This window comes from Calonectris borealis, chromosome 1 (assembly GCF_964195595.1).
Source record: "Calonectris borealis chromosome 1, bCalBor7.hap1.2, whole genome shotgun sequence".
Taxonomy (NCBI): domain Eukaryota; kingdom Metazoa; phylum Chordata; class Aves; order Procellariiformes; family Procellariidae; genus Calonectris; species Calonectris borealis.
Window position 1 is genome coordinate 209,514,636 of NC_134312.1, and position 16,064 is coordinate 209,530,699.

General features: G+C 42.6%; 1 protein-coding gene across 1 annotated transcript in view; it reads right to left on the minus strand.

Moving 5' to 3' along the window:
* Window positions 1–381: 381 nt before the first annotated feature.
* The window catches only part of FAT3 (FAT atypical cadherin 3), a 355,517-nt gene continuing 339,834 nt past the window's right edge, over window positions 382–16,064 (minus strand). The window contains exons 24-29 of the mRNA XM_075140169.1: window positions 12,042–12,195; window positions 10,353–11,008; window positions 8,112–8,225; window positions 4,398–4,457; window positions 1,728–1,763; window positions 382–1,114 (exon numbers count right to left, since the gene is read on the minus strand). Of these exons, the coding sequence (XP_074996270.1) occupies window positions 495–1,114; window positions 1,728–1,763; window positions 4,398–4,457; window positions 8,112–8,225; window positions 10,353–11,008; window positions 12,042–12,195 (1,640 nt within the window). The 3' untranslated portion in view covers window positions 382–494. The remainder of the gene's footprint in view (window positions 1,115–1,727; window positions 1,764–4,397; window positions 4,458–8,111; window positions 8,226–10,352; window positions 11,009–12,041; window positions 12,196–16,064) is intronic.

A 16,064-nucleotide genomic window follows, 5' to 3' on the forward strand; every position in this document is an offset into this window, starting at 1 on the left:
AGATCAATTGCTTTCACTCTTTTGCTGACATAAAATTTCATGCAACAGTGCATCTTGGAATGATCCATACCAGTTCCTTAATACTGTGGGGAGATCATAACACTGTAACACTTTTAATAATACAATACCAAAAAAAAAAAAAATCAAACTTTGGGGGAGAGAAAGAAATTATTTAGCAATTATTGTTTCCCCCTGCCTCAAAAGTTGAGTTTTACTCTTGGTAATAAATAGAAGGTACATACTCTCCAGATTGTCTGTAACAATTTTGTGATGTATAATACTTATCACAATTGGTCTCTTCGTGTCTGCACATACAGTATCATTTCTGAACAAGTTAATAATGGGTTATACTGTATTTTTGCCTTGCCCAATATATATAGATACACCTTCAGCAAAATTTCTTCTCAATATTTATACTATTAATTGGACCAAATGACAAAAAAAGAAAAAGAAGAAGAAGAAGAAGAGGAAGAAGAAGAAGAAGGGAGCTTCCTTTACACTTGTGTCTGATGCTGGGTCTCCACAAACGGAATGTGAACATTTTCTAGGTTGAGTTCCTCCACGCTTTCATAGTCACTCATGGCTACTTCAGAGTCATCAAAGCCGCAGCTGGCTGAGATGCCAGAGGAGGAGGCATCTAGAGAGTTGTGCAAGGATAAGGGCATCTTACCTGCACTAACGTTTTCTGTGTTCTGGCTTGGGCCAACGGCAAAAGTACTAAATTCGGTCCCCGTCTGAGACCCTGCGGTGTCCGTCTCGTTGGGGAACTGGTGAGGAGGGAGGTATTGGCTAGGGTGGAAGTGCGGCCGCCGCCTGCAGTCGGGGCTGAGCGTACTTGCCATTGAGACCGGCTGCGAGGGTGGGAGGGTTTCATATTGGTCCGGATAATCCTCTGGAAGAGGAGGTGGTAACTGGTCCTGGCTTAAAAACTCCTCTTCGTGAGGGGGAGGGTAGTCGCTGTCAATGTCGTAGCCACCAAGGTAGTAATCTGTCTCCAGCTCTCTGGTACTGCCATGATGAGCCGAGCCTCCATCTGCCGACTCAAAGTTGGGCACTTCCTCAATGTCGGACAAGCGAGCACTTGGCATCCAGTCAGAGGTATCCCAATGATACGCTGCAGCAGGGAAGAGAACCGCAGCACTCCATTAGGATGGGACCGCTAATGAAAAGAAAGCGTCCTGCATGCACTCTTAGTCCTCACAGCATGTTCAAATCACAGCATGCGCCATTGACACGGGTCAGCCATGCTCTGACCGCAGGGGCAGGGGAGGAGAACAAAATTGTATTGTGATGCTAATGCAAACGAGCAAAGAAACAGAATACGGGCATTCTCAGGCATTTCGCTTTTTAGGATGCTACTAGGTTGTATTAGAAACTATGAGTCCAAGAAATCAAAATGACAAAAATCTCTGAGTTAATGCTTTTCACAGTTATTTGAGAACAATCTATAAATGAAGTCAGCATGCTTATGGTATCACATCTAGTCTCCCCTTCCACCTCCAATGACTTCGTTTCAAGAAAGAAAGTGTGCAAGCAAATAATCTGATCGACTGAAAACTGGATCCTGAAATAAAAAAAGTGGCCGGCCATTCTCATGCAGCATTTGAACCCAACAGAATTCAAACAAAAGGGAACACGTGAAGCAGTTCAAGAAAAAAACAGATCAAGTTGGTGCCCTGCCCACCCCAGCCCAGTCCAACAGGAAGAAAGTGTCTCAGAAAAATCACCTCTGTTGTAGTTCTGTCCTTGATCCATAACAGACACTGTCAGATACAAAGTGAAAAGTAAAAACTGGTAACTCGGAGCTTGTTACCAGCATAGTATTACACGTGAAAATACAAGACTCTGCATGCATATTTCTAAAGTACAGCTGCCTCGGTGTCATTTTAATAGGATTTTTAATTGTTCTTTATTTTAGCGTACAAGATAAGCTTGCCCAGTCAAATGCAGACATACATAAAGAAATGATTATGTCGTGTATTATATTCCTTTTCTCTCATATCTTAGTGATTTACCCTCACTGAACAGATAGAAATTACATTAGAGATGGAATTCTTAGTACAAAAAGGGCTATCGACCATCTCTACGGTTTATAATTGCAAAGTACATTTCTCTCTCACTTGTTCACTTTGAAACAGAAAAATAAGAATCTACCATTCTCAGGGCCGGTTCAAACAAATCTGGGCCCACCTGGGCTCAGATACCATGGTGATGGGCACGGTATAAGAACCTGAATAGAATAGAATACAAAGCCATTTAATGGGGCCGTCAGCTACAATGCCCCGCAACCCCATACCCACCTCCCACCTGCACTGCCATGCTAGCCGGTGGGGAGGGAGGCATTCCAGTATGGAGAGGGTGCAGGGGTGGGGGAGAGAGCAAGGGAAGAGGTTTTATGTGAGACAAGAGCGGGGAATAAGCTGCAGCGTTTTCTAGATGAGATGCTCTTGTTCAGCCACATGTTATTGGGCTTCATGCAAGAAGTCACTGGGCAAGGTCTCTGGACTGCATTGCTGGAGGAGGTCTGGCCAGATGAATAGACCTTTATGGCATTACAGTACTTAACCTCTGGGGCTCAGCTACAGACGAGGGCTGAGAAGACTATTCTCCAGGCCTCCATCTATTAACACCACTCTTGCCCTTTATTAACACCACTCTTGCCCTTGCCTGTCACCACATGGCGTACGTGGTGATGGTGATTTCTTCGTTAGCTCATTAGCCAGACAGTAGCTTTCTACCTGCTCTGCGTCACCTGGGGTGTGGAGGGTTGGGGCTACTGCAGGTTTAGCAGCAGTCTGAACCGGCCCTAACCACTCTTCTTCTTCACGTCTCTCTTTTTTGTAAAGTGGATTTTGCTGTCTTTTGGTCAGAGTAATGACATTGCACCCGAGATGCGTCCGGTCCCTCCAAGCTGTGTGGTTTCAGGATCCAGGAGAACCTCACTAACTTGCTGACTTGCACAACCCCCGGCAGCTCCCTGGGGAAGGAGCCCCGTCCTGCCGCGGCTCCGCGGCAGCGATTCTGCCCGCCATGCATTGGGAGCTCCAGTGCAGCTAACGATTCACCGCTTTCACCGGCTCCGCGGCAGAGCATGCAAGGTTCAGGTCTCATATAAGGAACTGGGAAGAGGGCAAAGCATTTTCAGTGACAGCCTCTTGAAACTGCTGCCAGACTTGCTTTTTCTGACCTGTAAAGCATGATGGGGAGCCAATGTCTTTGCTTAAGCTTTCCTTTAGGAAGGCAAGGCCATTGACAGTGTCTGTGCTTTCTTTCCAAGGTTATTTTCTTACTTTTTGAGTGGGACTTTCTTTTTGAATTAACCTTGGCTAGTTCATTTTATTTGATAGTGAGAAGAATGGCAGTCTTACACTTCAGGAAACCAGTAAATATACTATAGACAAACACTGAAGTGCCATCACTAGCTAGGAATAAAAGTGCTTTTCAAAATTACCATGACACTGGCTCAAGAAAAAAATCAGTCGTCTCACAAAATAATTTACTTGATCATCTTTAAGCATTATGTAGACTGGATTAGCTGAAGTCTGCAAAACCTCGCTTACACTTGCTAAAGACAGATGAAATTTTGGACTTGTGGATAACTTGAGCTAATGTTGAGTTGACATTTTCCCAAGGATAAGTGTTGTATAAATAAATTAAAGTAATGTTTATCTATGATACATCACATTTCCTCAGTGTTTTATGGAAGAGGAAAATAGTGATATTCCTGTTTTACAGGTAGGGAAACCAATCCACTTGTAACATGATGTGCCTGAGGTTACCCAGGAGGTCAGTGGCAGAGCTGAGTGTTGGGTCCTCGGACCCAACTGCCATGCTCTGTTCAATGGGCACATCAACCCCAGGGGAAAGGCAGTGGCAGGCAGGCTGCCTTGCTACGTGGCATCCATGGCATTGTGTCCACACGTCTTCTATCTGACACTGTGTTACCTGGGAGAAACCAGCCACCTGCCTACCACCACTTTGCTCCTCTCTACATGGTCCCGTTGGAGTGCATAGCCCAGCTTTACTGCAGCCTGGGATACTTTACAGCCTTCCTGTGTCTTCTGCTGCTTCCCAGCCAGGATAACCTTAATGATTTGGCTCCCTTAGCAACCTAATCCTATTCTCTCTGAAGGCAATGGGAATAAGCAAGCAAAAACATTGACTTGAACAGAAGATGAAGGCCTTGACGCCTTTTCTACCACCTCAAACTACCCACAGATATTTTGTGGTATACCACTCTGGTGTTCTCGTGTTTGCTGGTGAACATGCTGATCTGCAAATCCCCATCCCTGCTACGGGTTTGCTGGTCAGTGTAGATTAGTGAGGTTCTGCTGGAATGTTTCACAATGAAAACAGGAAGCATTGTTGCATAACAAGAAAGAAAAAAATTTAAATACCTTCATTTTCTATAGTGTCAACTACATTGTTGACAAGCTGTATGACAGTCACTATGGAAGCTTGCAGGGGAGGGAAAGCAGAAAATAAAGGGAGGGGAAGGACAGCTTCAGGTTAGTATTTAAAACACAGATCATATGTTACCACAATAAATTCTCTCAAACAGACAGAACTGACATTGGAAAAAAAAAGGCTGCTGACCAATTCATGATTTATGCAGTGGGTTGCAGGACATTTCATTTCAGATAATCCCATATGTTTTCAGAGTCGTGATGAATTCCAAACCAGCATTTCCAGAAAGGCATATGGGATGATGTGTATCACCTCATAAATTCAAGCAGACTGGCCAGCTGATTCAATTAACCAAAGCATTATCTTGTCTACCTGACACTAATTTCTAATTCATTCTTGCTTAAAGGTCTCCAGAGATGGTGCCAGGCACTCCAAGGGATCATTATCTTTTAGACCATCACACCATCTGAAACGGTGCTAAGCTCAATCTATTTCCTAAGAGGAATGTTTTACTTATTTACTGTTTGTGCCGTGCCATGTAACACCTCTGGGACATTAAGCAGGACTGCTAAAATTAGGAGGACACATCCAAGTAGGTTTGGTTCAAATTTTGATCTGTGTTTGACAGAATATTTTCACAAATGCTTTGTGTGTTCTCTGTGGGTGTTCTACCAAAATGTACTTTTCCCTTGAAATAATTAATATAGACTGCGCAATTGTTTCACATGGAGTCCAACAGGCCTACAATGTGTGGTCCTCTAGATGATCTGCATTTTGGACCAACTAACACCCCTGCCTTTGAGGACCTGAAATAAACCCCACCAAAACCAGAGGAAAGCTCCGGTCCAGTGGGTACTGGATCCATCCCTTTTCCTTTGTCTTTAATTATGAGAAAGACAGCAGGCTTTGGAGCAGGCTAAGAAGGGGACCAGAAATGTTGGGCAAGACATACTTTTTTGCTTCACATGGCCAAAAGTCACAAGAAACATGTTAACAGTAATAGTGCCATTTAAATATATGTTGACTATTTTGACATCTTTGTTAAATTTTGGGCATGGGATCAAGGATCTCATCCAATTTCCTCAGTCCTTGTGAAGGCTTGACAAAAAGAGCCTTTATAAACCAAAGAAACCATGTTCCATGTCTAAGTTCAGCATGTTCATGCCATCAACAGCATTGGTAATTATACAAGGGAGATTTGTATTGGCTAATGCATAATAAACATTATGGAAAAATAAGTGACGACATGTAATTAGCTGCTGCGTAGCTGGGAAAAGAGGTGGAGGGCAGCCGTAAACTGTAACAGGAGAACAACCGAGAGTGAAAAACAGAAGGTCAAAAATCAGGGCCAGCACAGTCTTCATTGCAACTAAGGGTTGGCTCTGCTGGGAGCTGAGCAGAGCATGTTCACGGAAGGGAGGGAAACTTCTACCCCAGGCAGCTCAGTGCAAGGCAATACCCAAATTCCAGCATTGCTTGGGGGCAGAACATTGGTGTCATCAATAGCAGTTCCTTGGACTTCCCAGCAAAACCATCCATTGGACAGCAACCTAAAAATACGCTTTTGTCACGTCCCCACCCTGTTCAAAATAGCTTACCATGGAAACCTGTAACTTGCCTTTGAAATAACTTCTCAAAATATTGTTGCTGAAAGTGGGCAACTTTTTTTTTTAAATTTGTGGCTAAGAAAAATTTTTGCTTTTTGATCACAAAAAATACTGCTAACTACTCTCAGCAAGACTAGGGGAGCTGAGCAATTTAAATGCAGTAGAAATAAGGTGGAAAAAATAAAAGTAGGCTCAAAATCACACCCAAAAAGAGTTTGCACGGTGCGACAACCCCTACTTGACCCAGCAAGAGAAGGCTCCAAGCACCGTGGAGAGGGTGGGTGGAGGCTGCCCGCACCTGACACAAACCCCGTAGGGCTGTTCACACCTCCAGCGGGATGCATCCCAGAGCTTCTCAGGTACAAAACAGGTTTCCCCAGTCGGAAGCGATTAACCAGTTTCACAAGACAGGGTCGGCACAGTCATTTGTACAGCAGCGTGACACAAGCCTGTCCCCAGCCCTGCAGCATTGCTCTGCGCTTCGGAGGACGGAGTTTGGAGCAGGAGCAGCCCGTCCTGTCTCCCCAAAGAGTGTGGATGCTGAATCGCATTCGTTCTGGTTTCACTGACAACCTTTTAACCTTTGCAGGGATGTGAAGCACAAGAAATTAAAATGACAGGAAGGGGAAGGATTTATGGCTTCAAGAGGGATATCCATTAGCCCCTATGTACATGTATATGAGCATGTCTATGCTTACTTATGCCTGTATTTATATTTTAAGCTCTTTCGCTGCAAACCCTCCCTGCTGCTGCAAGAAAACCAGAGCATGCCGTCTTGCATTGACCTCTGCAAAACGACTCAGATGATTTAAGTTTCTTCCCTAATTCTCCCTGAAGATATGGATTTGTTCAGACCCTGAACTAGAATTGTTATCTCTAAAGGCTGTTTTTTTCATGAAAAATGAGCAGGCCCAGAAGGTCCAGTCCAGCTTCAGTGGGTACCGTGTCACTGATTTAAATGGGGGCAGGATCAGATGCTTGAAAAGCCTAATTAGAATTTGGGAGATATAAAACGTAATCACATACAATAAATGACCACCTGAATAATTATTCTAAAGGTAATTATAATATAAACATACATTATTAAAATAATAATAATTCTAATAATTATTCTAAAAAACACTAAAGGGTTTTTTTGGGGGGGCAGGGGCAGAAAAACACTGAGAGGCTTGACAAAAATACTCACGATGCTTCAGCCACAGCTGAACCAAAAGGAACTGCAAGTGCACTTCTCTTTAAGTGCTTTTTCCAACATTTAGGAGTACCTAGGGAAGAGCTGCATGACGTGACTGAGGAACTGAGTCTCCAGACAGTTCATTAACTGGCGGCTGAGGAAACTAAGTGCAATTTTTTTGTGCTAATCTTTTTCTGTGTACCTGAATGAGGCTTCCCTGACATCCATCTCCCTCCCTGGCAGAAACACCTTGCCTTTTCTCAGACCCACCGCTCAACATACACGGGCCGCAGGAACAAAGGTTTGCTCTGACTTTGTAGGCCTCTTTCAGGCTGTGTATGGCTCTGCCCATGTCACCCACTGAGATAATGAGGTAGGACGTGAGAGCGGGCAACGAAGACGCACCGAGCAAGGATTTAACGGTGCTCTGTTGTTCGCTGAGCTGTGATCGCCAGGGAGAGGCCAAGCCACCAGGGACTGGCTCATCCGCTCATTGTTGCTGCTGAGCACCACCAGAGCTTTGCTGGGACCATGAATGAGACCTGGCAAACGGCACACAAATTCCCTTTAATTTGACTGATGAAACATGGAAGTCATCCTCTTCCAAGAGGGAAAATGATAGAAACTCTACAGTTTCACTTGCAACCTATTAGTCAACTTATATCTTGACAATGTGACAGCTGTATCACACCTCTAATTCACTGTAAAGCTTCGTACTGATACAACAGCTCCAAGCATCAAGATTTGAATTACGTTCCTATAATTTAAAAAATGGACACAAAGTGAGGGTTTGAACCCAGGACTTTCTGACTTCTAGCATCATTAAAGGGTTTTCTAGATGTCACCTAAATGTTTTTAATAATATTAGAAAGAGAGTTAAACAGCTTTGTCCCCAGCATAATAAAGATAAAACCATTTCTTACCATTATCATCACCAGAATCAGACTGGAAGGAGCTGAGGGACTGTACTTCGGAGTTGCTGCCTTTATTACTTCCTGCAAAACAGGTCACTTCTTCAGCGTCATCAACCCCTTTACCTTCATTGACAGCAAAAACAAAGCAAAATGGTACTCTCTAGGTATGCACATTTGTCTATTTATACCACAGAGTCATTTAAATCCTGCCAATAAGTAGCCTTCTATTATTTTTGTCAGAATAAAATTATTTCCTTCAGACAGAAAAAATGACCTATTGGTCAAGAAGGCAGCTGATGAAGATACCTATACTTTTGAAGTGCTTGAAGCCCTAAGAGACTTTCAAGTGGCTGTCACAACTGTAATCAAGGAAGAAACATGTATATTCAGTATCACCTTTTGAGATGCCATGTAGTCTCAGCAGCAAAGAAAACAATGACTTAAAAAATGTGGTATAAACATCTTATACAAGAGATTACAGTTACATTTATCTTTATTGTTCATTTCCTAATATGAGAGCCTCATTAATGGCTCATTCAATGCTCAATAAAGTTATCGTGCATCCTTTTATTCATATCAGTGGCCCTTGGATCAGATTTTAACGGCTCCACTACTGACATATAATAGATTATGCTTCAATTTACATTGCTTTTCATCAGGGACATTCAGTCTTGACAACTCTTCTACAGTTTAGAAATGTAGCTGCAGCCTGTGGTATAAATTCTCATGTAATTAAACACACATGAATAAACACATTCAACTATACATTTTATAAGTGATAATAAGGAACACAAAAAGTTATCCTCCATGGTAAGCACCGAGTTAGATACCTGAGCTAATTATGAATGAACAAGCTCAGGTGCTGCAAACACGTAACTATAGCTCTCCACCTGCTAGCTGTAGATATTTCTACCCAGCATGGGGCACCTCCGTCCCGTATGGGCTGATTTGCTCCTGCTGAGAAGCAGGGTAGGTAGTAGACGGAGCGAGTGCTGCAGTAACGAACCTGCACTGCTTCCCACTCCTTGACAGCTGAGGTCTGTCTCCATGGCGTGGCCTCATGCTGTGCAGAAATTCATACAGATACCAGCAGCGTCTGCGGCAGAAACACCCAAGAGAATACAGAACAGAGCACGTACAGGGGCTGGCATGCTGATGCTTTCAATCAGCAAAACTGTATTTAATGATTAAAAAGGTCAACCACAGCACAACTGTGAAATACAGCCCAAAGAAATTAAAATTAATTCCTGTTTTTCACTAGAAGACCTTAGCCAATGTGCTGCCTTAGATGAAAATGTGTAGGTATGAGGCAGTGCCAGATTCCTCTCTCTTTTCCTCAATTCCTGCTGCCTAAAACTACAGGACTATGAAAGCTTCTGGATCATGGAGTTTTATTTGACAGTTTTGGTTGAGGCTGTGTTGCAGTGGGGTTGAAGATGCATTAGGGAAAACTACTAAAAAGAGAAAACATCATTAAAAACCCCCGTATGCTAAAGCAAACATCTCCCAGTCCATATGACATGTTCTGACTTGCGAGGATAGACAACGTAGGGCCGTAACTCTGTCCCAGCAAACTGGTATTTCCTGCTATGACGGAACACGTGAAGTTTGGTGCATCTCCAGCAACTTGTTCAGGAATGGAAGGGGCACTGTGTTATCAGGTGAGAAACCATCAGAGCACAAACAGGGTAAGTGTGGGGATCGGAAATTTTGTGATCACTCTGACACTGAAAGCAGATGGGAATGCAATGGGCTGAAAAGGTGATCCTTTAAGTAGTGCATGATTTTCTGCTTCATTTCATAGACACTGGAAGTAGTGAATATTAGTTCATTTGTCCCTGTTGTAAAAGACGATTGCTTCTTGCAGAAGGTTTAAATGTTTTTAAGTCCCTCAGGAGACAAACTGCCCAAACCTAGCAGAGTTTATATTTGAAAATTCTGTCCCAAATTATTTTTTCCAGTAGAAGGATTATTGCACTGTATCATTTGAAGAACTAACGCTCAGGGCACTTACTCATATGTGCTTTCTGAACAAGTGAAATAAATGCGTTTAGTCATACTTAATGCATAGAAGTAGAGGTCTTGTACGCCTAGTTTAATTATAACCTTTCAAAATTAAACCAAATCACTTCTTGGAGAAATGTAACAATTGTAAGTGTATGAGGTTGGAGCATTAGGAGTACCTGTGCCACTGAAGGCAACCCTTACCTACGGCAAGGAAGAGCGAGAGCAGCAAGCAGCACTACTTACTTTCTGTCCCGGCATCCCACGGGCTCTTCCTGATGGAGTCGCAGTCAGAGCGACAGGGAGACACGGCGGGCAGGTTTGGAGCTACGCTGCACACCACCACCCCCCGCCTGGCCGTCAGTATTCGAGGGGACTCGGGATGAAATGTCGTCATCTCCTGGTGCTCCACACCAAGCCCATCCACTATCTTGTCCAGGTTATTCCTTGAGTCGCTCTGGAAGCACGGGGTATAGGCCATCGGCCTCACCGGGACCTGTGGAGGCCCAACCTCTTGGTAGATATTTCTGCTGTCTCCGCTGTTCCTGATGTTCTTGAACTGGATGCCGTTGCTCTTGTTGAGCAGGGCGGCAGTAGCCGGATCCTGTACGAGCGTGATGTTGTTGCGGGAATAGTTCTTCCTGAATACTTTCTTACGAAAGATGATGAAGAGGATGATCAACACAAATATGACAAACAGGACCACGGCTATTCCTATCAGCTCCTCCTTGCCGACGTATGAATGCCCAGCTTGTATGTTGGGAACCACCACGGGGCGAAGACCACAATATTGCCCCACATAGCCAGGGGTGCAGTTACACAGAAATGAACCAAATATGTTGACACAGGAGCCACCATTTTCACATTCTTCTCTTTCACACTCGTTGATGTCTTCTTCACACCTTAAAAGAAGAAAATGAGAGTTTGGAGTTTGGAGAACAAACAGCCCAGCTTGTACATGATGACTTATCTTGTCCAAGTGGTACCATTACAGTTAAACTTTGCTGGTGCTTGGCAAATGATCTTACTATTATCACATTATTTAATGGTATTTAATTTCTTCTACAGCTATTCCATGGCTTTTTAAGACAATAAAATGGAAACATCAAGAAGGAAATAAGAGTTTAATGCATCCGATGGGAAAAGGTTCCTTGACCCTAATGAGGCTCACTGAATGTAACAGAGAATCTCAGGCTTTTTATATTGTTTTTGGACCATCCCACGGGATTCAATACAAAATATTAGGAGGATTCAAGGAGAAAGTAGTTGAGAAAAAACAAAGTAAACAAATCAGAGTACTTATTTAAGAGAAGAGGAGGATATACTGACTGTGTAAAATTATTTAGGGCTGGAGATAAAATGAGCAAAGATTAGAGAAGCGAGGGGAAAAAAGAATACAAACCTTAAAGAAAGAGGAGAATTGGAAAGAAGAAGAGGTGATTAAAAAAAAGGCAGAACAAAAAGTGCAAACAGTAGACAAACTAGATGACAAAAAAGCATGTTGATGGGCAGGTCAGGGGATTTTCTGCTTCTCCATCAAGTATATGATCAAGGCTGTGATTTTAAAAAATGAATGCAATAAATTAGGCTTTTATGTCAAGGCTAAGGTGACTAAATAATTGATCCATTTTCAAAAAAAAGATTACATAGCAGCTTCCACAGGCTTTATTGGATTGCTCAAAAAGCCTCTAACACTTAGGTGTGCATATCTCAGTGAAAACTGTCTGGAGATAAGATACTGAAACAATAATTTAGGAGGCCAAGTTCAGAAAAGCATTTCTCAGCTGTCATTAGTTTAGGCTTGAAATAAGCACTAAGTTTTGGGTTATTTTTTGCTAGGTGAATCATAGCTTTTAGGTACAAAATGCCTGATCAAAAAGCCTGCCACCGCTGAACTGAAAAGCTCCCGTTGCCCACCTGGAGAGGGTCACTTACGTTACTCCTGTCAGGCCATTTTTGCAGTTGCAGATGAAAGCGTTGCCGATGGGATCGCATGAGCCTCCGTTCCGGCAGGGATTTGGGAAGCAGGCTGTGATCTCCGACTCACAATTCCTTCCCGTAAACTGGGAGAGGCAATTGCACTGATAGCCTGGGAGGCGAGGGACACAGAAAAATAAATCAGAAGCCTACCACTCTATCTGTCTAGAAGCAAGGGGATCCATTTGGCTACTTTACTCCAAAAAATATATTGTACTATGGGGGAAAAGGGATGTTTATACTCATTCTGGTATGTCTGTGGTCCACATTAATGCCAGTCGAGAGTTTTTTTATCTAGGATGTCTGGACAATTGGAGCTCATGTCTACAACCAGGGACCAGAGGAACTGCTGCAGCCCAGACCATCCTGATCGTCATGATTCAGATAAGAATAAATGTCGTCCATGAATAACTTTGGTCACAAGAAATATTCTAGATCAAGGATGCATTTCCCAATATTTTTGAAAATACAGATACACAGCGGCAGCCCACACGCTTTTATGGGTTTCACTGAAGAACAAATACATGAGCTGAGATCTTTTCCACATCTGCCTTTCACAAGGACAACACAGTAGGGATGTGACAGTAATAAAACACTTGATAGTGATACTTACCACTTCCATAAAGTGCATCACCCAGGCATGAACTATAAACTTCATAATACCAGCTGACCTGGGCAACGCCAGCCCTAATCAGAGCTGATTATGTGCGGTGTGTGCTATTAAGAGACCGATTAATCACTGGCTGAAATACATCAGACGTAACTCCACTCAAGCAGGGGGGGACCCTGTAGGCGATCAAAGTTCCACATTTCTTGTCGACAGAGGAGCAACATCAGAGTCAAAACCAGTTCTTGAAACCATCAGTTCACTCTGCCAAGTATCAAATGACAACCTCTTTTTTTTTCCTCCCTCTCCTTGTGATTTCATATGGCACAATGCCATTAATAAAAAATTTATTGACGGTCATAAAGAATTCCAGTGAGACAACGTGTCTCTTTATATTGTGAACTGGATATTGAAATCTGAGTGCTTTTTCATTCAAAAAGAGCATGGAACATGTAGGTTGTGAAAGCTATTGATGGCTGAGGCAGTCCCTGGGATGGAAAGACTCCTAGATTAGAGATGTTGAAGTAGCAAAATTTTCCTGGACATCCATAAAAAACTTTGGCTGATTTTTTAAGAAACTACTTACACAGTCCAAATGCCCTAAACAGATGTGTAGGCAAGGTTCAAGCTCCAATTATGGGATTCACATACTTACTGAATATAACGTATTAAGCAACTGGAACAAGGAACCTTCCTGCCATTAATACTGCTGGAGTTAGAGCTGGAATGCAACTCAATTCAGTGTCAAGATTATTGGAGATCAAGCTGATGTAGCTGAAATATCATCCCTCAGTGGTGAGCTTTTTAAACATATTTTTAAAAACTTTCTATAGCTATACATCTGAAAAAAACCAACCCAAAACATATTTTAAAAGCCACTGTCCTAGGAAACAAGGCAGGAATTTCCAGTACAGTTGCACGGAAAAGAATTTCACGGAAACAATACATAAAAGCCCAGTGGAGGCAGGAGGCAAAAGCAATTCTGCATTAAGACTCTCGCATCTTTTATGTCCTATCCGGTTCAATTCGCCTTGTTCAGTTACTCTAATTGAATTCTTCCATGAGGACAGGCTTTAGAGAACAAACTTGGAACCAGACTTGCTGGCGTATTCAGTCAAGAGTCCAATCCTATTTAATTGAAGATAAATGAAATAGATACTCAAATAACATGCTTTTTCGTTGTCCTGTTACAAGAAGGGAGATAGAAGCACTGCTGTTTTCAAGGTTGCAGAGTTAAGAAGAGAAAAGATTTGACTTTGGGATTTCCTAGAAAGCATGTTTGGTCAGCACCAGCGAGATGGGATTATTTTTTGGTGTCTTATACATATCTCACTCAGACAATGCGAACAACTTTCTGGACCTGTAGAGATCTGGGTCTAAAGAATTACAAAACTGTGACTGCACCAGGCATTGCATTTTGATGCCATCCCTACGGAAGATTTATTGTTAGTTGGCAAAGTAGCTGATCTAGAAATACTGTAGGTAGAAATCACAGCATGAATAAATAAGGCTGTTTCAGTGCTTCATTTTATGACTGAACAGTGACATCTATAGTTCAAAAATTTACAGTAATGTTTTATATATTTTTATAGTCTCAATGACTTTAAGCGAAATGAAAATGCTCAATTCAAATACAAAACATTTTATTCACTCTGCCTTATAAAATAGCAGAATAGATATGTTCTGTTTGTTATCTGATATTTTAAACCTACATAACTTTAAAGTGACTTTAAAAACCAATTTTCTGTACCTAAGTTACTAGTTGTCAATAATTTGTAAGACAAGGCCTTTGAATCTCTTTCTTTTCACGTTTTGTGTTTGTTTCAGCTGATTAAGTTCTGGGTTCTCACTCTGTAACATATTCTGTTACATTTATTCACTGCAGAAAACTGGAGAAATATTGATTTGGTAAAAAAATAAAAAAAATCCTTCTACCACCAAGTATAAAAGGAACATGGATTTAGTCATTATTATTATTGCCTATTGTTTAACTTCAATTAACATTTTATACTAAGAGGAGATGAAACGGAATGCTCCAGATGGGTCAGAGCTCTATGGGGCAATGTATGAACAAGACCGAAATGAAAAGTCTGCTTCTGAAAGCCTACATTTTCGACTGAAGTTGATTTAATGATGGTGGACCACAGTCAGATGTTAGAAGACTGAAGTATTCAACATAGATTCTAAGTCTAGGGATCAACGTTAGAAATAAAAAAGGCAATAAAACAAGACAGGATTAAACGACAATATTTATCGCTGACTCTTCCTCCCGTGGGAAGCACTGCCATACACCCGCCAGCTCTGAGCGCTGGCAAAAGACACAGAACTTTCCCGTGACACGTGCTCAGAGCTGCCAAGCATTCACCCGGGAGGTCTCCAACACAGCAAAGCATATGTTGAAATTCATGGAGTAGGGAAGTGAAGAGCTCATACGGTGGCTCAGTACACAACATATATCGACTCGGCCAGCAGACTTGCCAGACCTTTTATGCTTCTCCAACACGCTCAGCAGAGGCTGTAATTTTGCCCGCTACTGCACGAAGTGCAATAGTAAAGAAAATCCTTTTGGTCAGGAGTGCATCCTGGGTCTAACAAAGAATTTTTATTACATTTTTAATTTAATATCCCAGTAATGCAATTATTCCCACCTGTTTAGCACAAGAATAATAAGCAAAATTCCCACATCTGAGGACAACAGAGCTGAAGAAAAGGCTAAGTGCCCTGTCGTCTCAGCAGGGGAGGGAAAAACCCTTTCAAGCAATCTAGGGCTTCCTCCTGTTCACAATGAAGGCACTGGAAGTCTTGGAAATTCATCAACATTTAAGATCACACAGTCCATTTGAGTTCCCTCCAACAGATACGAGTATTTCATTTTGCACACTGATGCTGGAAAATGTAGATCTGCATTCTCCAAGGCAGCAAACTTTGAGATGTCACCACTGTATTGCTTCAGAGGGAAACAGTGGAAAAAGATAGAAAGCTCTGGTAAACACATCTGCAATGGTGCTGGGGTGCGACCACAACACTCTCAGCCTGTGCCACAACAGCCTGTACCAACAGCTGACCTAAGAGCAACAAGAAGCTATGAGCAACAATATAGTCCTTTTAGGCTCTATCTACATTAGCAAGCCCTGCAGAGCAACGGCAGTGGGTCTGTGGAGCAAAACAGTTGGTGCTGAGGACCCAGCACGCTCAGTGCACACATTTCAGGGCCTTAGGATCATGTGTGTGGCACTCCTGGTGCACGTCTTCCAGCTCAGCACCGTCCAGAGGGAAGCCTGGTCCTGCCCTTCGAGACCTCACCTCTCCACAACAGGAATCAAAGCACAGTGAGAGGGGAAGATCAGAAGATTCACATCAAAGCTCATTCATGA